The sequence below is a fragment of the Hemiscyllium ocellatum genome, chromosome 4 (genome assembly GCF_020745735.1).
Source record: "Hemiscyllium ocellatum isolate sHemOce1 chromosome 4, sHemOce1.pat.X.cur, whole genome shotgun sequence".
In the NCBI taxonomy this organism is placed as follows: Eukaryota; Metazoa; Chordata; class Chondrichthyes; order Orectolobiformes; family Hemiscylliidae; genus Hemiscyllium; species Hemiscyllium ocellatum.
The window spans coordinates 117301405-117325543 of NC_083404.1; the positions used below are offsets into that span (position 1 = coordinate 117301405).

The 24139-nt window shown below is 41.0% G+C and overlaps 1 protein-coding gene across 1 annotated transcript in view; it reads left to right on the top strand.

Moving 5' to 3' along the window:
• Positions 1-24139, top strand: part of LOC132815241 (collagen alpha-1(IX) chain-like) — a gene marked incomplete at its 5' end in the record, with an annotated part of 114747 nt that overhangs the window by 42645 nt on the left and 47963 nt on the right. The window contains 9 exons of the mRNA XM_060824056.1: positions 2325-2378; positions 3330-3383; positions 6641-6685; positions 9422-9475; positions 11071-11124; positions 13073-13126; positions 16839-16892; positions 19798-19851; positions 21477-21530. Of these exons, the coding sequence (XP_060680039.1) occupies positions 2325-2378; positions 3330-3383; positions 6641-6685; positions 9422-9475; positions 11071-11124; positions 13073-13126; positions 16839-16892; positions 19798-19851; positions 21477-21530 (477 nt within the window). The remainder of the gene's footprint in view (positions 1-2324; positions 2379-3329; positions 3384-6640; positions 6686-9421; positions 9476-11070; positions 11125-13072; positions 13127-16838; positions 16893-19797; positions 19852-21476; positions 21531-24139) is intronic.

The following is a 24139-nucleotide window of genomic DNA, read 5'->3' on the forward strand; positions in this document are numbered from 1 at the left end:
ACTCCAAGATGAACATAGTCCATCAACTACTACCCTCTGTCTCCTTCCAGCCAGCCAATTCCTAATCCAAACCTCTAATGTATCCTCAATGCCATACCTCCGTAGTTTTAGCATTAGCCTACCATGGGGAACCTTATCGAACGCCTTACTAAAATCCATATACACAACATCTACTGCTTTACCCTCGTCCACTTCCTTAGTCACCTTCTCAAAGAACTCAATAAGGTTTGTGAGGCAGGACCTGCCCTTCACAAAACCATGCTGGCTATCCTTGATCACGTTATTCCTATCCAGATGTTCATAAATCTTATCCCTTACCATTCTCTCTAAGACTTTGCCCACCACTGAAGTCAGACTCACTGGCCTATAGTTACTAGGGCTATCCCTACTCCCTTTCTTGAACAAGGGGACCACATTCGCTATCCTCCAGTCCTCTGGTACTATTCCCGTTGACAATGACGACATAAAAATCCAGGCCAATGGCTCTGCTATCTCCTCCCTAGCTTCCCATAGGATCCTAGGGTAAATGCCATCAGGCCCAGGAGACTTATCTATTTTCATCCTCTCCAATATTCCCAGAACCTCTTCCCTGCATATTTCCAGGCCATCCATTCTAATCATTTGTGACTCCATATTCACATCAGCAACAGTGTCCTGTTCCTGAGTGAATACTGATGAAAAGTATTGATTTAGTGTCTCTCCAATCTCCTCCGCCTCCACACACAACTTCCCACTACTATCCTTGACTGGACCGATACCTACCCTAGTCATCCTTTTATTCCTGACATACCTATAGAAAGCCTTTGGGTTTTCCCTAATCCTACCAGCTAAAGACTTTTCATGCCCCCTTCTCGCTTCTCTTAGCTCTCTCTTTAGATCCTTCCTGGCTACCTTATAACTCTCTATCGCCCCAACTGAACCTTCACGCCTCATCTTTACATATGCCGCCTTCTTCCCTTTCACAAGGGATTCCAATTCCTTACTAAACCACGGCTGCCTCACAAGGCCCTTTACACCATGCCTGACTGGTACATACTTATCGAGGACACGTAGTAGCTGCTCCTTGAACAATCCCCACATCTCATTAGTGTTCTTCTCTTGAAGCCTGTTTTTCCAATCCACACATCCTAAGTCATGCCTCACTGCATCATAATTTCCCTGCCCCCAGCTATAACTCTTGCCCTGCGGCGCACACTTATCCCTCTCCATCACTAAAGTAAAAGTCACCGAGTTGTGGTCACTGTCCCCGAAGTTCTACGGTTCCTATTTCTTCCAGTTTTATGCTCAGGAAATAGGTGATCAAATTGAAGCCACTTGTTTCCTGATTTGGTTAAAATTATCTGCAATGGTAGTTTGGGTTTCAGCTTAAACCGAAAAATTCAGTTTATGTGAGCAGGTAAGCTGTATTTAATCTTGATGTTAACATTCTGAGGATAAGTGGATTGTATTCTATGAGATAGTGTCACTTGTGGCTATTACCTTCAAATGCAGTTTCAAACTACATGGGAGGTAAATTAATTACATCTAATTTCCACTTGTTTGGCCTAGTGATTTCCTGACAGAAATATTTAAGAGTATGGAAACTATGTAGAATTTAATACCTTCCCTGGGACACATTTTGAGATGGGGTGCATTTAATTAGGTGGGGCAATACCAGATGCGCATTCCTGTTTCTTCTCCAATTAAGTTCAAGACAGGTAGACTTTCTTACCCCATGACCAATTGAAGCACTTAAGGCTAATCCTCCCTATTTAAGGGTCTCATTCGACCATGGTTGATGCAATCGACCTGGCAAGTATATTATTATCAGGCCCTCTGTCTGGCATCAAGAGGAACTTGACATCAGGAAGGGGAGTGTGCCCACTGAGAGTCAACCTCTGCTTTTGCCTCTGACAATCTCCCTCCTTCTACCTTCTCCTGTAAGGTATACGCTGAGCTCATTCACCTGGTCCCTCTTTGCTCCCAGCCTCTTGTGGTACTTTATTGGCAGCTGGCACTGCCCATCAGGTTTCAGGGCCTGCAGTGAAGAGCTGCCAGTCACTGTTTATCCAGCAGCTGGCAATTTGGGTGCTTGATTCTGTCGAAGACCTATTGCTGGCCAGTTATGGCTTACAATTAAGGTGGTGAACCTTCCCTAAATGAGGCACTGAAGGCCTCTCACAGGCTGTCCACCTGGTGAGTGACACACCAAGCACATCTATTTTGGAATCAGGAAAAGATTGTCAACTGATCAGTACTGTTTGCTCTTTTTGGAAAGTAACACCTCATTGATCTGAAAGGAACATTAAATGAGTCTGATTGACTGCAATATCTTTGTTTTTCAGGGACCACCTGGTGAGATTGGACTGACTGGAGAACCTGGCCTTCCAGGAAAGCCTGTAAGCTGATCATTTTGATGAATTCATAATTAATAGTCACAGAGATGTACAGCATAGAAACAGACCCTTCGGTCCAACTCATCTATGCCGACCAGGTATCCTAACCTAATCTAGTCCCATTTGCCAGCACTTGGCCTATATCCCTCTAAATCCTTCCTATTCATATACCCATCAAAATGCATTTTACCTGCTGTAATTGTATCAGCCCCTACCATTTCCTCTGGAGCTCATTCCATACTCAGACCACCCCCTGCGTGAAAAAGTTGTCCCTTAGGTCCCTTTTATATCTTTCCCCTCTCACCCTAACCCTTTGCCCTCTAGTTCTGGACTCCCCCACCCCAGGAAAATACCTTGTCTATTTATCCTATCCATGCCCCTCATGATTTTATAAACCTATATAAGATCACCTCTCAACCTCTGACGCTCCAGGTAAAACAGCCCCAGCCTATTTAGTCTCTCCCTGTAGCTCAAATCCTCCAACCCTGGCAACACCCACGCAAATCTTTTCTGAACCCTTTCAACTAATGTTTGTATATTTACATTATTTATGGATGTTAGACACCAGACCAACTACACTTCAGAACTATTTCATTGGGTGTCGAACTCTATGTGAGACATCCTGAGGTCATAAAAGTGACTTTATAATTGTAACACTTTTTCTTTCCTTTTTTTTAATATATTAAGTCATCAGCTGGATTTTATTATGGATTTTTTCTTCACATTCGCACTCCTTGCACTGTCTAGATTGACCTTTGTTGATCATCTATTAAGTACCACTCAAGAGGAGCTGCACATCAGTCAATGCAATTTGGACAACAGCCATATGGCATTGACATTTACCAGAATGCAGTTGCTTGAACACATCCAGTACTGCTAAACTCTAGAAGGAATATTTTCCCATTGATTGTGAGGTTAAAAAATCAGAGATGTTATTTTTCTTTTCAATGTTAGGGTGACCCTGGACCAAAAGGAGCATCAGGCACACCTGGACCTCCAGGTCCACAGGTAAGTTCAGTATTATCGTTTTCTTGTTTATTTCTTTTGGTCTTTCTATTGCTAGGTTACCTGGGACATATCTATTGATGATTCTGTGATAGTTCCATTTCACTCAATGACAAATCTTCTGTGAGGTGGAAGGAAATCATTCAGTTCATCATGACAATACCAACTCTTGGAATGAGCATTGTGAATTAGTGCCATTCTATTCCTTTTCCAACTCATCCCACACAGTATTTCTATTCAAATAAAACAACTAAGACCCGGTTGAAAGTCTTGAAGGAATCCGCCTCCAACCCCACTTTCAGACAGTGGATTCCAAACGCTAACTACTGACTCTATGAAAACATTTTTTCTCACATTGCAGTTGTCACTTTTGCAAATTACTTTGAATTTAAATTCTCAATTGTTTTACAAAATGGGAACAGTTTCTCTGTTTTTTTCTGTCCCGATCTCTCACGATTTTGAAATCTTCTGTTAAATTTCTTCATAACCTTCTCTTTTCTCGGAAGAAAAATCTCTGTCTCCTATCCCATCCATAATGGAAGTGTCTTGTCCCTGGAAACCTCCTGTAAATTTTTGAAAACCTCTTCACTTCTGCACTGTCTGCAGTGTGTTCACATATATTCTGAAGTTTTGCATACAAAACTGTACATAAGACTGACGAGAGTGTTATGCAAGTATAGCATGACCCCTTTGCTCCTATTAATAAAAGAGAATATATCCTTTATTTCCCTGTCCCACCATCTTTAATGTCTTATGTACATGTACACCCAGATCTCTCTGATCCTGCACAGCCTTTAAAGTAGTACCCTTTATCTTGTGCTTTGTTCTACGTACAAAAATATATCACCTCAAATGCCTCCACTGTGAACTCCATTTGCTACCTAGCTAACCATTCAACCAATTTGTCAATATCCTTTTGAAGTTCTTCACTACCCTCACAGTTTACAGTAATTCCAAATTTTGTATTCCTCTGCAAATGTTGACATTGTCTCTTGCACATCATCATATTTACATATATCAGGAAATGCAAACATCTCAGTACCGATCTCTGAGGAAATCCACTACAAATATTCCTCCAGCTTGAAAGATATCCTTTAACCATTTTCCTCTCTTTTTTTCTGATCATTCAGCTAATTTTGGAACTGTCCTTTGTGTTAGCCTTATTTGTGGAAATCCAGCTACACCACATCTGCAGCCTTACCCTCATCAACCGTTTCTGTTACCTCTTCAAAAAACTACAGCAAAGTAACTAACCACGACTTTCTCTTAAGAAATCCACATCACCCTCCCCTTGATTCACCCACCATTTGTCCATGTTATTCTTAAATCTATCCTAAATAATTGTTGCTGTAAATGTCCATAAAATTGAAGTTAAACTGACTGATCTGTAAAATCTGATCTTATATTATTAGAAATTTTCAACAGTGGTGTAATGTTTGGACTCTACAGTATTCTGGCACCATTTCTGAGTCTTATGATGATTGAAAAATAATGGCAGTGCTTACACAATTTCCTCTTTCATTCTCATTTGCTTCAACATTCGTGGGTGCATCATATCGTGTCTCAATGATTGCTTTATGTACTGACAGGTTAACTAATCACTCCTCCTCGTAAATTTTGAATTCTATTAGTGAATAAATGTCCTCCTTTGTCATCATGGGTAGCATCTGCTTCCCTGATAAAGACTACTCATTTAATATCGAAGTCATGCCCTTTGCTTCCATGTTCACATCAAATTCCCAGAAACTCTCTCCTGCAGCCAGCACCAAGGACTGCAGCAGTTCATGAAGGCAATCCACCTTATTCAGGGCAATTAGGGATGGGCAATAGAAGAAAACAAAGAACTGCAAATGCTGGAACTCATTAACAAAAACAGAAATTGTTGGGAAAACTCAGCAGGTCTGGCAGCATCTATTTAGAGAAGACAGAGTTAAGCTTTGGGACAGATCACGCTTCTTCAGAACAGATTGTTGACTCAGCCAGTAATAGAACATAGAACATTACAGTGCAGTACAGGCCCTTCAGCCTTCGATGTTGCACCGACCTGTGAAACTAATCTGAAACCCATCAAACCTACACTATTCCATTCTCGTCCGTATGCCTAATCCAATAATCATTTAAATGCCCTTAAAGTTGACGAGTCTACTACTGTTACAGGCAGTGTGTTCCATGCCCCTACTACTCTCTGAGTAAAGAAACCTCTGACATCTGTCCTATATCTGTCACCCCTCAAATGAAAGCTATCTCCCCTCATGCTAGCCATCACCATTTGAGGAAAAAGGCTCTCACTGTCCAACATACCTAGCCCTCTGATTATCTTATACATCTCAATTAAGTCACCTCTCAACCTTCGACTCTCTAATGAAAACAGTCTCAAGTCCTTCAGCCTTTCCTCGTAAGACCTTCCATCCAAACCAGGCAACATCCTAGTAAATCTCCTCTAAATCCTTTCCAAAGCTTCCACATCCTTCCTATAATGCAGTGACCAGAATTCTTTGCAATACTCCAAGTGCGGCCGCACCAGAGTTTTGTACAGCTGCAGCTTGAGCTCGTGGTTTTGAAACTCAATCCATCTACCAATAAAAGCTAACACACCATATGCCTTCACAACAACCCTATCAACCTGGATGCAACTTGCAAGGATCTATGTACCTGGACACCAAGATCTCTCTGCTCATGTACACTACTAAGAACCTTACTATTAGCCCAGTACTCTGCATTCCTCTAAACCCTTCCAAATGCTCACATCTTGTGAACAACAATGAGTAGATCCCCATTCTTGACACTGATTGGGACCTGTTCCCAAACTTTTAATATGTATGCGCCTGTGAAAGACTTTGGGATTCTCTTTTATGTTAGCCGCCTGTCTCTTTGCGCAATCTCCCTTTGCTTTTCTTAAGCTATGTTATCACCTTTCTTCTAAGCCTTTTTTTTCTCTGTTTGTTTCTCAATTTAGAAGGCCTTGAAATGGAAATCTAATTTTCTGAGTGACTGAAACACATATAAAGTACTTAGCACTTTTGTGTGAATGGGATCCCAGTTGTACTGCTCCCAAAATTAAATAACTTCTTCAATTCCCCATCCGTCATGCCATTTCACTGCTGTCTCATTGCTTTCATAACACCCAATTGAGTAAGATATAAAACACTCGCGGATCCAATTTGCAATTGAAATAAAATTGCAGAAAATAATTCTGTTTTTACCTTTTAAAAGAATTTATCATGCAAGTTGCTAAATGCTGCTTGTTTCCTTTGCTACAGGGCCCACCTGGTACACCAGGGACAGATGGAAGTGGGGATGTTGTGGTAAGTGTGCAGCATATTCAAATACAACAATCTATGCAAATAACTTTAAATGTGCCAGTTACCTTGAGCCTTCAGGGATCCAAATCCAATATTGGTTTCCATTCTTATTCATGAGCATCTACTCAATTCAGGCCCACATTTTGAGTCATTTTGAACCTTCATCAAGTTCTCTCCTTCCAGTTCTGTACGCTAGATTCTTTCCTCCTGATAATGATTTCTCTTTAGTTCCCAAATCTTATGGTTGTGTATGCACCACATTACCTTTACATTAATACAAATGTGCATTTATAATATCTGAGTTTGGTGATCTTCCCTACGATGATGAATTTTCACATGTAAAGCCTGGCCAAAGAGAAGTTTGAACCCAAATGAAGGAATGAAAGATGGCAAATCAGGGACCATTTGGAGGAGCAAAATTGGTCAACATTCCTGGGAAGATCATTCATTAGATCAGGCATGGTCAACATAGAGATGACTTAGATGACTTTTAAAATGAAAATGGCCAAAGTAAATCAGTAGATGCCAGCGTTGCATTGTCTCACATCTGATATAGGATATACTTTCAAGAGACATGCTCATCACCATATCACAGCATGGTATAAAGCTTGCTGTTTGCTTTTTACTGAGCCCTGTTCATATTGATTATGACATTCTGAGTGGAGCGTGCTGCAATAAGTCAAATAGTTTCTCTTGAGCCTTGATACATTTATGCCTGTGATTGTAGTGTACTTCTGTAGGTGTCAGCCTCTGCCATTTAAGTGCATTGAATTCTTCTGTATGACATGACCCATGAAAACTAAAATCTGAACCAAAAAGCTGCTTACAAATTTTAAACTAAGAACAACAGTCAAAGGATACTGCCAGTTTAATTATGCAAAGCTCCTGTTTGACAAAAATGGCATTATAGACATAAACTAGATTTATTTTCCAAACTGGTGCAGCTTACCTATGTGCAGTGATTGATTGTTCTCATATTTTGTTTCCTTAAACTCAACACCAGTGGATCCAAATTGCTTAATTTGAGCTAGACCTATAAATGGCCTGTGGTTGTAATGTTACATATATAGATACCAGTTTCTGTGATAAAAGCCCATTGAATTCTCAGTCCTTTGTGAGTCAAATCTCATTCTTATGTTACAGGAGATGACATAAATGTCAATTTATCTCTCAGTCCAATCATTATTTGTCATTTGAATCAAGCTATTTGTTGGGGAATCACACTGCTTGCCAGTGGATCAGTCTCTGCCGACCAGTATATTACTCTCTGTCTTCGCGTGGATGAGGAATGGACGATGTTCACACCTGATTATCTACTGAAGTGTTGTATGACACAAAGGAATTTAACTCGTGTACCTCCTAGCTGTGGGATATAAGTTACTTACTTGAACAACAACTTTTGATTTTGAAAACTTTTATTTTGATATTAATTTGAGCAACATAACTAGGAGAATCTTTGTTCTGTTTTACAGTGTACAATGTCCTGTCCTGCAGGCCCTCCTGGGCCACCTGGGCTGCTAGGATTTAAGGTAAACAACAATGTGACTGTAATGCGTACAAACACAATGATTGAGGACTTTTGACCTGCAGTTTGCCACATAGGAAAACATGATAAAGAAAGATTCCACGAATTGGTCCATTGGGGGTGGCACGGTGGCACAGTGGTTAGCACTGTTGCCTCACAGCGCCAGAGACCTGAGTTCAATTCCCGGCTCAGGCAACTGACTGACTGTGTGGAGTTTGCACATTCTCCCCGTGTCTGCGTGGGTTTCCTCCGGGTTCTCCGGTTTCCTCTCACAGTACAAAGATGTGCGGGTCAGGTGAATTGGCCATGCTAAATTGCCCATAGTGTTAGGTGAAGGGGTAAGTGTAGGGGTATGGGTGGGTTGCGCTTCGGCGGGTCGGTGTGGACTTGTTGGGCCGAAGGGCCTGTTTCCACACTGTAGGTAATCTAATCTAGGTAATCTAAAAAAAAGCTATCCTCTTATAAACTCTTATCCAACAGTTTAATCTTCTGATGGAATGGTTCTGTCAGCTGCCTGAGGATATTGCAGAGAGTACAGGAAGATTCATTGCTCTCCATTGAGTAGTGCCCTGAAATGTTTAATAGTCTACAGAATGGACTTTAGTTTAATTGACATCCAAAGATAATCACCTAAGAACGGAACACTGTCTTAGTTCCACACTGAAGTTACAATTAAAATTATGTCTTTTCTTTTTAGAGTGATGATAGAAGCTTAAAACTACAGACTTAGAAGCAAGAATACTGTCTGTTAAAGGCCAAACTTGCCTTCTTGTTGTGTAGACAAATTTTGATTTTACTTTTCTAATGACAGAATTGTGTTTTCACTCTGTGATGTGGGGGTTTGGAAAGTCAAATCCCCTTACCCAAAGTATCTGCCCTCCCACCCATCTGTGTGTGTTGCTGGACCCTTCTGTGCATGGATTACCATCATGGTCCAAGCCTCGATGACTGTCACTTTTCAGCCAGTCTTCACTTTGCAGCTCATCACAGTGGCAAGCAAACAATATCAAGTGTTCCCCCCCCACCCCCATTTTGTGAAGTACTACCTGGTTTCTGCTGTCTCATGAGTACGAATGACTTTGAGAGTCCAGACAGACGGGGATCAACCCTATCTTCCACCATTCAGTGAGGCTCGATTTTGGTTTACCAGCTGAAAGCATCTTGCAACTGCTCAGAAATACTGATTCTTAAACTAATTACCCATCTGCTTTCAGGGCCACAAAGGTCAAAAAGGTGCATCTGGAGAGGCTGGGAAAGAGGGTCCAAAGGTATGTGAACAACGCCACATTTCTGAATAGTTTGCACATTTGTCTAAGTTTGAGCTACGATATAAAAAACTTAACTATGCAAATATAATACTCTTGATGTTAATAGAGCCAGTGCAGGCACAATGAAGCAAATGTCTACCTTCTGCACTGTAATGATTCTGTGATTCTGGTACTTTATACATCAGATGAGAAAAAGAGGACAAAAGGTGGATAAAAAAGGTGGAAAAATCCTTACTGCTGTCTGGAATTATCCCTTTATCCACAGCCCTTCCACCAGCACCCCCCCCCTCCCCCACCCAAGCCCACCTTTATTGGACAGATTAAAAGGTGACAATTTAAGATTCTTTTCAGTACAGTGGTAATGAAACCTTGTTTCAATTGTATACAACGTTGGTGGACCAAACCTGGAGTATTGTGTGCAATTGAGAAGGGGCATCATGCAGGATTACCAGACCATTTAATAGGATGGTGGGACTGTCCTGTGAGGAGAGATTGAGGTGTCGAGGCCGTACTCTTTGGAGTTTAGAAAACTGAAAGGTGATCTCTTAGAAACTTGGAAAAATTCTTAAAGGGTTAGGCCATTCAGGAAGAAAGAATGTTTCTCCTGTCTGTGGGATCCCAGAACGAAAGGAACAATTTGAGAATAAAAAGGCAAACTATTTAACTGAGATAAGAAGGAGCTCCAATAAGAGAGAGGTGAATCTTTGGGATTCCCTCCTTCACACGGCGATAGTAATTTATCCATAAGTAGGTTCAACAAAAAGATTGATAGCTTTCTAGTAAGAATGATATCAAAGAATATGGGAGTAAAGTATTAAACTAGATGACCCCCCCTAGTCATGATCTAGAGTGATAGCCTAGATTCAAAGGGCTGAATGGTCTACTCCTGTTCTTGTGTTCCTATTTATCAAACGTTTTTCTCTGTTGCTTTGAACCCAAGCCCAATTTGATTACTTAATTTTTGTTACCACTTTATTACTTTTTAGAAAGACAATATGCTTGAAGAATTGCAGAAAGTCACTTGCTTTGCCAAAGTGACATTCAAAGTTCATTAATCTGAGAAAAAATAAAACAACAGAGCTCAAATCTAAGTCCCTGCTTTTTAATTAGGTGAATAGACTCTAGTTCACTCTTCTCAGAGTTTCCTGTCCTCCCTTACTCTCCCCATCCATTGAACTTGCCCAACCCATATTCATTCCCAGGCCAATGACCTTGCCAGGTGCCCAGGGTCAACATTAAACACCACAAAGTCAGATCTGGTTTCCCTGGCTGAGGTGACATTTCCAAGTAGGGGGTTGACCATTTATGATTGAGATGAGGAGAAATTTCCTCATGCCGGTAATTGTGACTTTATTTCAATTCTGTACCCAAAGATGCTCCACTATTGAATACGTTTAAATTGGAAATGGATACATTTTAGGTTTGTAAGGTGAATCAATGCATTTTGGGAGAGGACTGGAGAATGAGGTTAAAGCTGATGATGAGCCATGCTCATATCAAAAGGCAGAGCAAGCCTGAGGAGTTATATGGTTTACCCCTTCCTCCCATTCCTGCATCCTTATGTTCTTAATTTATGCTGTTGTTTCTTCACACAGGGAAATCGTGGTTTTCCTGGGCAACAAGGCATTGGAGGTGCTCCTGGACCTGAGGTATGTATTTGCTGTAATTAAATTTAATAATCTTCTAGAATACATCTTGAGAAATGATTTCTTGAGAGGCAATTTATATTCCTAATCATTTTTGGAAATGCCAAAGCCTCAAAACTGTCATCTATGATAATTATGTACATGTTTTATAGCTTTAAATTAAGGGGTGGTAGGTATAGGACTGATGTTAGGGATAGATTCTTTACTCAGCGAGTCGTGAGTTCATGGAATGCCCTGCCAGTAACACTGGTGGACTCTCCCTCTTTATGGGCATTTAAACGGGCATTGGATAGGCATATGGAGGATAGTGGGCTAGTGTAGGTTAGGTGGGATTGGATCAGCGCAACATCGAGGGCCGAAGGGCCTGTGCTGCGCTGTATTTTTCTATGTTCTATGTTCTATGTTCTATGTTTAACTTTTCAACAGTGGTAAAAAGGATGACTTCAAATGGGTTAAGATGCTGCTAAGTGGTGACAAGAGGAATTTAATACAGGTGCAATAAACTTTTGTAGAAAAACACCTCCACAATTATTTCTAGGCTTACATATTTTGAACACCAATTTTGAATCATATTGCATAGGACAGGGTACAAGTTAGACTTCTTTTCAATCCACGTTAGAACAACAAAAGTACTGTTTTAAAACCCCAATGCAACTGTTCACATGTAGTACCTTCATAAGGTGAGTCACTTGCTCGTTACAGTAAACCCAGACTTATTCTGAATTTATTTCTGTATGATCAATAAAATAGCCAGTTCAAGACAACAGTTCAGCATGATAAACGAAATCATCTTGAGGGAGAGGAGGGTGCCTGTATCTAAAGGGAGAACTTAGAGCTTGTTAAATTAAGATCTGAAACCATGGCAGGAATGTATGTGTGAATTTGAGGAAAATCTTGACTCGTTCCTCTCAATTATTCACTAAGTTTTTTTTTAAATAAGTGGAAAATCTTGGCACACATTGTCAGGGTGGAAATTAGCTCCACAATCTGGCTGAGGCCTGACAAACCCCATACCTTGACCTCCCATTCTGGGAAATACTCGATCGCTGTCAGAGTAGCTTGGCTACAGTCCAGTAGTGATCAATGTTCTTGGTGGTGCTACTGGGTTGTCAGCTCTCCAGTGGACCAGAAGCTCTTGGAGGCAGGATCTATTCTCTTAAGGGGTTGGAAACTCTGATACCAGGAAGGTTAGTTGCCTAATGGACAAACAAATACATCAGGGCTTCCAGAAGTGAATGCAGCAGGGTCTTGGTTTTCTGGCTGGGATCACCAGTACGGCCATCAGATTCAGCCCTCATTGTACACATTTCCAAACTGGAGCTCGATAGACTAAACTTAACTTACCTCACCCACCATCAACAAATCATAATGGGTTATGTAAGTTTCAGATAGTTTAAATCCAAGCTTGTAGGGAAGCAGAAGCAAGCATTTATGCAGAGTATTCCTGTCATGATCAGAAAGTTGAGGAATCTCCATGTCATCTTGGCACTGTATGCCACTATACTAGGTCCAGCACATCTCATGGCTGCTGAGGGCAAAGGCACCTTCTTGTCTATATTGTTACCCATACTGTACTTATTGGATATTACTGATATCGCCTGACACAAATATTAAAATCAAAACTAGAAGTTGCTGGAAAAAGTCTTCAGAATGGTTCTGAAGAAGGGGCACTGGACCTGAAATGTTAACTCTGGTCTCTGTCCACAGATGCTGCCAGACCTGCTGAGTTTGTCCAGCAATTTCTGCTTTTCGTTTCTGATTTCCAGCATCTGCAGTTCTTTTAGTTTTACGAACATTAAAATGATTCCCCTTCCCAGAATTTGTCATGCGATCTGTGATTGTTGAGGAATGAAAGGAAATCTTGCATAAATATATTTAACTCAACACAGAATCTCAGACCTTTTCTAAAATCAGATTTTTTTTATCGCTGAGATCTAATTTTATCTTATAGGGTTCCCGAGGACCAAGAGGTTTTCCGGGTGCATCTGGGGAAAAAGGAAGCAAAGTGAGTACCGTGGAATCTCTATCAATGACAATCTCTCCATGAGTTGAAAATACAGTTGTTCATTACATCATTGTCATCCCTCAGTGATCTCGTTTTCAGGTTTTTGTCACATGTACTGAAGTACAGGTATATGCGAGTGCAGTGAAAAGTGTACAAAGTTGCTATTTCCGGTGTCATCTTAGATACAAAGATACCTAGGGTATAGGTTAGAAAAATAAAGAAAGCAAGGTAAAGGTTCAACATTTCAGTCTTTCTCAAGCAGGGAGTCCATACTGGGCTTCCTCAAATGGAAGACCCTAACCTCAATGGAAACACTCCAATGTTTCATTTAGTTCCGAGGGTATTCTATTCAGATTTTTTTGTTTGTTTGCAGCTGTTTTCCACCTCTCCGGTTTCTCTACACTGCTGCCTTCTACACCATTTGTGACATTTTTGTCATTACCTCCACGCCATGCCAAGTAATGCAGGAGATCTCTGACCATAGCAGTCATGGATGATCTCATTATTTCTTGTGCTCATCCTTCAGAAACGTCCATTGAATGTGAATCTCGATAACTGAACTCCACTGATGTAAATGTTTCCACATTCTTGTGTCCCAGTTAACTTATTTCCTGAATTTTCATCCTTGTCCTTAAATCCTTCCATGACACTTTTGTACCATATATTGGTCATTCAGTTTTGATCACATGCTGCACTTACTTTCAAAATGAGTGATCACTCAGTCATTAAATTGCTGTCATCTGCAAACCCCTCCCGAAAATTGTTTTCTCTTTGACAGATCTTTCCTTTCCAATGTTTTTTAGCTATTCTTTAGGATAAGTAATCTGCTCTGAGGCCAACCCAGCTTTTGCCACAAAAATCTGACTTTGCCTCATAAGTTACATTTTCACCTGAAGAATCACTGTAACCTACATAAAAGACATCAAAACTAGCAAAGGTCTCATTTAAATAATTCATTGTTAATCCATTATTAAATCGTATACTTAAGTAATTCTTGCCTAATCTTTCAAAACTGTAGAACTCTCTTTCTGTCCTCAACCTTCAATCAAAGGACTTTTAAAAATGAAAGCTAATCACTATTCTTTTTTGACTTCAGCCTCTATTTTTAAAGCATAGAGCTTACTGGTGTCTTAAATAAGCTTTTTGAAAATCTGCATTTCTAATATCATTGCACATCCTTTGTTCATTGAAAGAATGTTTTATCTAATCTTTGGAGAGAATTGTGTTCAAAAGATTTTCTCTATGACTAAATCACAGATTCAAGGTGTTCATTCTTAGATCATTGACTGACTCACATCAGCCAGCAGGCATTGTATAATCACTGTGTGAATATTGTCATTCTATGACGGAAATGTCATCTCTTTCTCTGGCATCTCTGTTTCAGACAACTTATTGGCAATAAATTGGAATGTGGCATTGATATCAAGTTTCATCTCAATATAGGTTTGGTTTGCATATATGGGTTTGCAATTTAAAAACTCGCATCGCTGTACTCATCATTTTGCTCAGCTCTTAGCTGTTCACAGACAGTTTGGTCCAAGTACTCCCAGATATTGGAGTTGAGCTCTCATTCCCATTGAAGTGGGGCTGCAGGAGGAGTTCCTGTAATATGATCAGGAAAGTTGATCACCCAAAACTGAGTGATAAGCTTAGGTGGATGGTGCAAGGTGGAGATTGAGGGAGGATGGTGTGGCGTAGGTAAATGTGTCGCATTGTGGGAGCATAGTGGAGGGTGTGTGTGTGTGTGTGTGTGTGTGTGTGTGTGAGAGAGAGAGAGAGAGATCTGGGGGAGATATCACAAGTCCAGCGACAGAATCGCAAGGTGGCAGAAAATTGCTACAATCTACGTATAGGGGTTAAGAATCTGGGGCAAAGAGAGAGAAGGTTTTGATTGCAGTCAAGGAGATGGAGATTAAAGTTAGAGGGAGAGTCTGGGGTCAGGGAGATCATAGTTTAGAATTCAATTGGAAAGCTAAGGAGATCAAGCCAGTTATGCAGTCGGTCCCAAAATAGGCATTATATCTCTAATTCATGTAAACAAATAGATTAATGTTCACTTCTCATGTACGTACAAGATTCCACTTGTTTGCCCTTGTCCAGTATGGGGAGCAATGTAATCCTTGTACATCTTCGTGATGACCTTAAAAAAAACTGTATGACTCAATTTCTCGACACCCAAGTTAAACCTGTACAATAGACATCAGATCAAAAGTTATATATGTTAGTGCTAAATTATCCAGAACTAGTAACTGACCAAATCTAATTAGAGCAAATTTTTGAACTCAAAATCTTTTTTGCTCATTACTATTGTTTTATTGTGAAGCCTTAACGTTCATGGAGTGGCCTTTTAGCAACATTTAAATTTTACCTGGTTATGATCTGCAGCTAGAATTGCTTACACTGTTGACTATTTTAATCCCATAACTTTTATCCAGATTGTTACAGTCTTAGTTCAGTGATTTTCAGCTACACCAGTAAGAGCTACTTTGAAATTTTTTCATGAACCATAGTTTAAACTTTATATAGACTCCTAGAGGCACAAAGACTTTTCGATCCAACCCATCCATGCCAACCAGCTATCCCAACCCAATCTAGTCCCACCTGCCAGCACCTGGCCCATATCCCTCCAAACCCTTCCTATTCATATATCCATCAAATGCCTCTTAAATGTTGCAATTGTACTAGCCTCCAACACATCTTCTGGCAGCTCATTCCATATACATACCACCCTCTGCGTGAAAAGGTTGCCCATTAGGTCTCTTTTATATCTTTCCCCTCTCACCGTAAACCTATACCCTCTAGTTCTGGACTCCCCAAACCCAAGGAAAAGACTTTGTCTATTTATCCCATCCAAGCCCCTCATAATTTTGTAAACCTCCATAAGGTCACCCCGCAGCCTCTCCCTGTAGCTCAGATCTTCCAATCCTGCCAACATCCTTGCAAATCTTTTCTGAACCCTTTCAAGTTTCACAACATCTTATCAATAGGAAGAAGACCAGAATTGCACACAATATTTCAACAGTGGCCTAACCAATGTCCTGTACAGCAGCAACATGACCTCCCAACTCCTGTACTCAATACTCTGACCAATAAAGGAAAGCATACCAAATGCCTTCTTCACTATCCTATCTAACTGCGACTCCACTTTCAAGGAGCTATGAACCTGCACTCCAAGGTCTCTTTGTTCAGCAACACTCCCTAGGACCTTACCATTACTAGTTCTGGATAATTTAGCACTAACATATATAACTTTTGATCTGATGTCTATTGTACAGGTTTAACTTGGGTGTCGAGAAATTGAGTCATACAGTTTTTTTTGGTATAAGTCCTGCTAAGATTTGCTTTCCCAAAATGCAGCACCTCGCATTTATCTGAATTAAACTCCATCTGCCACTTCTCAGCCCATTGGCCCATTTGATCCAGATCCTGTTGTAATCTGAGGTAACCCTCTTCGCTGTCCACTACACCTCCAACTTTGGTGTCATCTGCAAACTTACTAACTGCACCTCCTATGCTCACATCCAAATCATTTATGTCAATGACAAAATGTAGAGGTCCCAGCACATGGTGCAATAGAGCAATAGAGTAGGGAAATGCTGTCTAACTCAGGGATATCATGCATTCCATAACAGTCGGGGCTAAGAGTTAACTTCCAATGTTAGGAAGGACTGTACATCTGTCAAAAATTGAAGTGTTTTTTTGTTTAATTTAGGGAGTTCCAGGATTTAATGGCCTGCCAGGGCCTCCAGGACCACAAGGGCCTACTGTGAGTATTGAATTATTTTAGGCTTGTGTAAGTTTTAAATGTATCCATATTTCAGTTTGTCTCTCCATAACTAATACAGAGACAAGAACCTAAGACCACAAGAGAATACAGATGAGGACATGGTTATTCATACCCTGCTTGAGTCATCCAAGATTTCTCAAATATATTTCCAGTAACTTGGTGCAAACATTAACTGAATCACAAGATCAGACAGTAGATAGCTTGCATCTATTGACATGGCTGAGTGCGTGGAGTATATGAAATTAAACTGTTGATCAACCATAATCAAAATGAACGGGAGCAGAACAGTTTACCTTCTCCTACTTCTGTGTTTCTAGGCTATAAAGAAGACTCCTTTGCTCAATTCACTGGTTTCCGACAAGGTGTTTAGGTGTATGCCTGATTTTTTTGTCCATATGGTCTCATGATCTTACCCCTGCAGTGATAATGTGCCTTTGAACTGGCAGATTCTAACTTGGCACAGGCACACATATGGCACTGAGATCAATTTCCGTTTCTTCTTTCACCCAGCTCTTACAACAATACTCCAGTTGATTGTCAGCCTAGAGTCGGTTCTTAATATAGAATAAAATTGCAATAAAACATCCGTATCCAGTGGCAAGTTGACAGCCAAGAAGAATCATCAATGACTGATCTCGGATTACATTTTAGTGAGTGCATTTGATTATCTGAAAAGGACTTTTCGCTCTCCCTTCACTCACTGAGGAAGCTGAATACTCAGATACTCTTCAAAGACATATCCGCCATGGACATAAATTGGGAAGATGTAAAAAGTAGCAAAATGAACAGAAACAACATTTGTTTTTCATACTGGTGAACGAAACATTTTTACAAATGCAGCCAGTCTTGGAAAGCAGTATAGAGACAAAAAAAAACCCAGCAGGTACTGGAATCCAAAGTAGACCAGCAGGAAGCTGGAAGAGCATTGCAAGTCAGGCAGCATCAGGAGGTAGAGACGTTCATCTTTTGGGTCGAGATCCTTTATCAGGATTGGAGAGGGGGAATGGTGCTCAGAAATAAATAGGAGAGGTTCGGGCTGGGGAAAAGGTAGGTGGGATAGCAATAGGTGGATGCAGGTAGGGGGTTATTGTGATAGGTCAGTGGAAAGGGTGGAGCAGATAGGTGGGAAGTAAGATGGAGAGGTAAAGTCAGGTCAAGGAGGCGGGGAGGAGAGTAAGGCTGGGCGTGGGATAAGGTTGTGGATGGGAAGATAGTGAAGCTAGTGAGGTGGGAAGTGGAATGGTAGGAAGGAAGCGGGGCTGGAAAGGAAGCCAGGAATGGGTTGTTAGGTTATTTGAAATTGGAGAACTCAATGTTAAGTCTTCCGGGCTGTAGGATGCCCAGGTGGAAGATGAGGTATTGTTCTTCTATTTTGCTTCTTCTGATTCACTGCAGCAATGGAGGGGGCTGAGGATGGACATGTTGGAGTGGGAGTAGGAAGGGGAATTGAAATGGACAGTGACTGGGAGGTCAGGTCAGCTGTTTAGGGCCCAGTGACAATGCTGATTGAAGCGGTCACCTAGTCTGCATTTGGTCTCACCGATGGAGAGAAGATCACATCGGGAACACCGGTAGACTAGGTGACCATTTCACTGAGCATTGTAGGTGCAATAGACTAGGTTGGAGGAGATGCAGGTGAACTCTGTCTAACCTGGAAGGACTGTTTGGAGCCCTGGATGGAGGTGAGAGAGGTAGCATATGGGTAGGTATTGCATCTTTTTCAGTTACTGGGGAATATGCTTGGGTGGTGGGGGGCGTTGGTGGTGGGAGGGTTATTGGAGGGTTTGGTGAGGAGTGTGGTGTGAATCAGGAAGTGGTGAAGAGAATGATCTTTGCGGAAGGCAGACGGGTGGGGAGGGGAAGATGTTCTGGGTGGTAGGGCCTAATTGGAGTTGGGTTGAAGTGTTTGAGGATGATATGTTGGATGTGGAGGATGATGGAGTGGAAAGTGAGGACAAGGTTCCCTGTCTGCACTATATTCGGAGGAGGGGGAGGTTTAGAGCAGTGGACTGGGGAATGGAGGAAGTGCGGTGGAGGGCTATCTGGATGATGGTGTTGGGGGGAAAAGAAAGTTGTTGGAAATAAGAGGACTTCTGGGATGCTTGCAAGTTGAATGTCTCCTCGTCAGAGCAGACACGACAGAAATGGAGGAATTGGGAAAACGGGAGGGAGTTTTTGCAGGATATAGTGTGAGAGGAGGTGTAGGCCAGGTGCCTGTGGGTTTATGGTAAATGATGGTCCGTAAATTGTCACTGGAGATGGAAATGGAGATGGCAAGAAAGGGGAGGGAGGTGTCCGAGATGGGCTAAGTGAATTTGAGGGCAATGTCGAAGTTGTTAGCGAAGTTGATAAACTGCTTCAGTTCAGCCTGGCATTGAGTTCTCCAATTTCAAATAACCTCTCCATGCATTTCCCAGGTCCCTTTTTGCCTCCTCTCTTCCATTTCCACCCCCCACCTCACTAGCTTCACTCTCTTCCCATCCCCAACCTCATCCCCCATATGCAGCCCTTACTTCCTCTCTACCTCTTGGTCCTGACGTGATCTATCCATCCTTTTTCCCACCTATCCGCTACACCCTTTCCACTGACCTATAAACAATCCCCTACCTGCATCCACCTAACACTATCCCACCAATGTTTCCCCCAGCCCATTCCCCTCCCTCTATTTATTTCTGAGCTCCCTTCCCTCCACCCCAATTTAGACGAAGAACCTTGACTCACAACATCAACTTCCTCACGTCCTGATGCTGCCTGGCTTGCTGTGTTATTTCAGCTTCTTGTTTGGCTACTTTGGAAAACAATATAGGTCGGTTACCAGTGCCCTCCCCAGTAAGTAAAACTGTTAAATTATTAAAAGAATATTAATCAGTCTTTTATATTTCAGGGGCCAGAGGGACCAAGAGGTGCAAATGGAGAACCAGGCATCAAAGGTGCAAAAGTAAGCTTTTATTCATCTCTCTCATTTTTGGTTTATGTGTCACGGCTTACATCCAAACATGTTATATTCCATGGTCATATGAATAATTCATTGGTTGTGTCAGCTTCCCTCAAAAATAATCAAAACCGGGGGAGTGAACTGAAAAATAAAACTGATAGACTTGGTTTTAAAATAAACTGCATCCACTTATCTGATTTTCTACTCTGTGGGACTCTGGCAGATATTGGTTTAACATAATGGCTGGATTTTCCTGGAAATCTGGCTTTTGTTCCCTGCTGTGTGTTGCCAAGCCATACAGCTGTTGGAACATCAGTGTCAAGTCCAATCCTATTGTCAGGGAAAAGTGAAGACTGCAGATGTTGGAAATCAGAGTTGAAGAATATGGTGCTGGGAAAGCACATCCGGTCAGGCAACATCCAAGGAGCAGAAGATGAAGAGGTTATATTCGAAACATCAAAATTCCTTATGAAGAGCTTATGCTTTAAACATCGACTCTCCTGCTCCTCTGATGCTGCCTGACCAGCTGTGCTTTTCCAGCATCACACTCTTCAATCCTATTATCATCCAACATACAGATTCCAGAAGGATCACCAGATAGCAAGAGTGGCAACCTTGTTTGATTTGCCGCCTAATTGTAAATTAGGGATTGAATTAGAAGGAGAACTCCTACTGTGTGTGTGCCAGCTGTGGCTGAGTTGGCAGCATGCTTGCTTCTGAATTCATAAGATTCTGTATTTGGTTCTCACTCCTGTGCACTGTTGAGGGTCTGTTGCACATTTGAAGGTGACATCTTTTGATTGAGATATTAAACCAAGACTCCATTTTCCGATTTGGGTGGTTGTAAAAGATCCTTTGGAATTCACTTTGAAGAAGATGATGCAAGTTATCCTGACCAATATTTATTCTTCAATTAACATAAAAAGCAAATAGCTGGTCAGTATTGTGAAGCATGCTAAATTAATGCAAGTTTTTCTTTCCTTTTGACTGCTGATGGGTGGAAAAGAATAACTTTGACACAGATAATGGATTAAAATTACAAAAAAATGCAGATTGCAAAGAACAAATGAAGAGTACACTCAATAGATAGGTATTTCCACATGCTATGTTAACTCAACATGATTAAAATTATACAATTCTTTGTTGAGACATTTGCTTATGTAGTTGATATTTATCTGGTAATGTAAAACGTAAAAAGAACATTCTTAAAGGCTTTATCTCCCTGTGTAGGATTCAGGCTAATCCACATCCAAGAATCTGCCCTGAAAACTCTGCTCATATTTTATCACCTTGGACAAATTACTGCACAGCTGAGAAAATTGACAGTATTCCAAGAAAATAAACAACATTCTAAAACAACCCAAATCTGATTATCTCTGATTAGTAACTTTTATTAAAAATTTCATGGCCTGGATCATGATCTGGATCTTCAACAAAAACTAATCAGTTCTTCCTTGGGAAATAGCATACCTGTGTAACAAGATCTTTTAAAATCCATCCATTAGTTATGAGATGTGTTGTTTACAAACAGATTGACAAACAGGTGAAAAGAAAATCTATCCTCCATCTAGGGTAATAAAGATGTTTTTGTGTCTTCCATTCTTCTACAATCATTCTTTGTTTCCCAGGGTCCAGAGGGACCTCGAGGACCATATGGTACTTCTGGACCTAAAGGTGAACGTGTAAGTGTTTAATATTATCACACCATCCTTGTAAAAACCATCATAAATAAGGTACAGTTTTCTTAATTATTTGCTCCTACTCTTTTTGTAAAGGTGCTGCAACCTCTTAGTGAAATAAAGATCCACTTGGTTGGGAACTGATGGAACTATTATTTATCTGAACTGTATCACTGAGTGTCACTGGGTTGTCAAACTGTACATGATTGATGCAAGCCCAATGCTTGTCTTCCTGCTCACTGCCCATACTAACAGCATTAAGAGATAGTGATTATAAGCTGGATCTAAGAGTCCAAAGTTTTCCCAGATCCAGAGGCACTGTGACAAATTGTGGCAATTTCTAGCAAACACTGATTACTTTCATGTGTATCAGTATAGCTCAAACCTCTGTCCTTCCTAGTCTAGGTGGCACTGAGAGTCATAAGTGGATGGATTTTCCTCCAGTCAGGACTACAGTCTAGCACTGGACTGAAGATAGATTGTTGCACTAGCTATATTTTGGGCAGATTGTCCCACAACACAGTGTGCCAATGGAAAGTACAGTGCTGCGTTATAACTCAAGGGAGGACTTGTCAGTTCTAAAAGTGGCAGAACTGCCTTACTTTTGTTTTAAACAAGGTAAAAAAAGAACTTGGAATGAGCAGCAGTCTCCTCAGAAAATAAAAACATGTGGGAGCTGAAAAGCTGGACATTTTCATCTGGATTTAATGGGGGACATATCTCCTGATTTGAATTGATTTGATTTTTTATCACTTGCACCTAAGTACAGTGAAAAGCTTTGTTCTGCGAGCAGTGCAGACAGATCATAGTAAGCAAGGACATACAGATTATCGGGTGCTTGCACAGAGTGAGGTATACAGGTTACACTGCACAGGAGGTGCGTGAAGCAAGATCAACATTATTTAAAATTATAGAGTCCATTCATCAGTCTAATAACAAAGCTGTTCTTCAACCTGCTGGTGCATGTATCTTCTGCCTGATAAAGGAGAGCATTACTGGGGTTGCAGTCTTTGATGATGTTGGCAGCCTTCTGCGGCAACGCAAAGTGTAAATAGAATCCATGGATGTAAGGTTGGCATCCATGATGGGCTGGGCTGTATACAGAATCTTGAGTAGTTTCCTACAGTACTGGGCAGAGCAGGCGGTTATGTACCCAGACAGTATGCGTTCTATGGTGCATCTGTAAAAGTCAAGAAAGGTTCTTATGGACATACAGAATTTCCTAAGTAACAGCTAGTTCTAGATTCTCCTACAAGAGGAAACATTTTTCCCCATGTACCTGGGAAAGACCTGTCAGGATCTTGTATGTTTCAATCAAGTTGCCTGTTACTTTTCAAACTCCACCTGATACAAAGCTGACCTGCCCAACCTTTCTTTATAAGACAACCCACTCCATTCAGGTACTAGTCTAGGAAATATTCCCTGAACTGCTAATAAAACATTCACAACTTCCCTTAAATAAAAGAGCTCAATCCTGTGCAGACTACTCAACATGCTTTCTTACCAATGCCCTGTAGAATTAAAGCATAACTTCTTTGCATATGGGTCAATTCCCCTTGCAGTGAATGACAACTTTCTATAAACTTTTTAATTATTTGTTCTATCTGAGTATTAATCTGCATGCTCTGCAATTTCTCATCATTTCGATCATATGGTTGTTTCTAGTTTTCTTGCATAGTATTTGAAGCACAATCCACAGAGCTTCTTTATCTACTGTGGCAAATGATTTTGCCATATTGATGAATGTAAAATCTGAGCTCTGGGAGCTTGTGCCAAAAGTGGAAGAGCTTCCAACATATTAGACAAGCAATGACATGATCATACTCACTATATCATGGTGCTTGAGTATGTTTCAGGACAGACCCACCAGAGCAGGTGGTGCTGTTACATAACCCCTCAATATTGCCAAGAGTCCCAACATTGACCCTAGATCCTATGAAGTATCATGGCAGCAGGTCAAACATGGGCAAGGAAACCTCATGCTGACCACCACCTCGTGCAACAGCTGCTTCCTGTTAGCTCCACCTTGAGGACCATCCAGATAAAACAGCTTTGCATTGGCTTATTGCTAGGTGGATATACGTTACAGAGCAAACAGTTCCATGATCTATATAACAAGCATCATTCCCCACATGGATTGGAATACTGACATCACTTAGGATCTTTGATTCAAACAAGTGACAGAATGCAGGAGGTGCCAATGTTTTGATCTGGGATAACTCCACATGGTTTCATATTTATCATGTTTTTAAAAGAGGATGTTGTTATAATGAGACCATGCCAAGCAGAATTTGTCAGGAAGAAGACACTATATGTGTTGACTTTAGCCAACACATTTCTTCCAAATGTTTCTGATGCAGACATCCAAGTCACAATCAACCCTATCATTAACGTCTTCCAGATAGATGATCCTTTCTTCTGTTAGGGTGGCAAGGAGGACTTCATCAGGGTTAGAACAGAAGTTTTACTTGGACATTTTCTGAGTCAAGAGTTGGGATATTAGAGCTGCCGTAATATTTATGGCAGGGCTGGGGTGATGCATCATGAGTCTTTCATTTCTACAGTTGGGATGTTCTGACAGTGCATCCTTTTATGGATGGCAAGGAAAATCC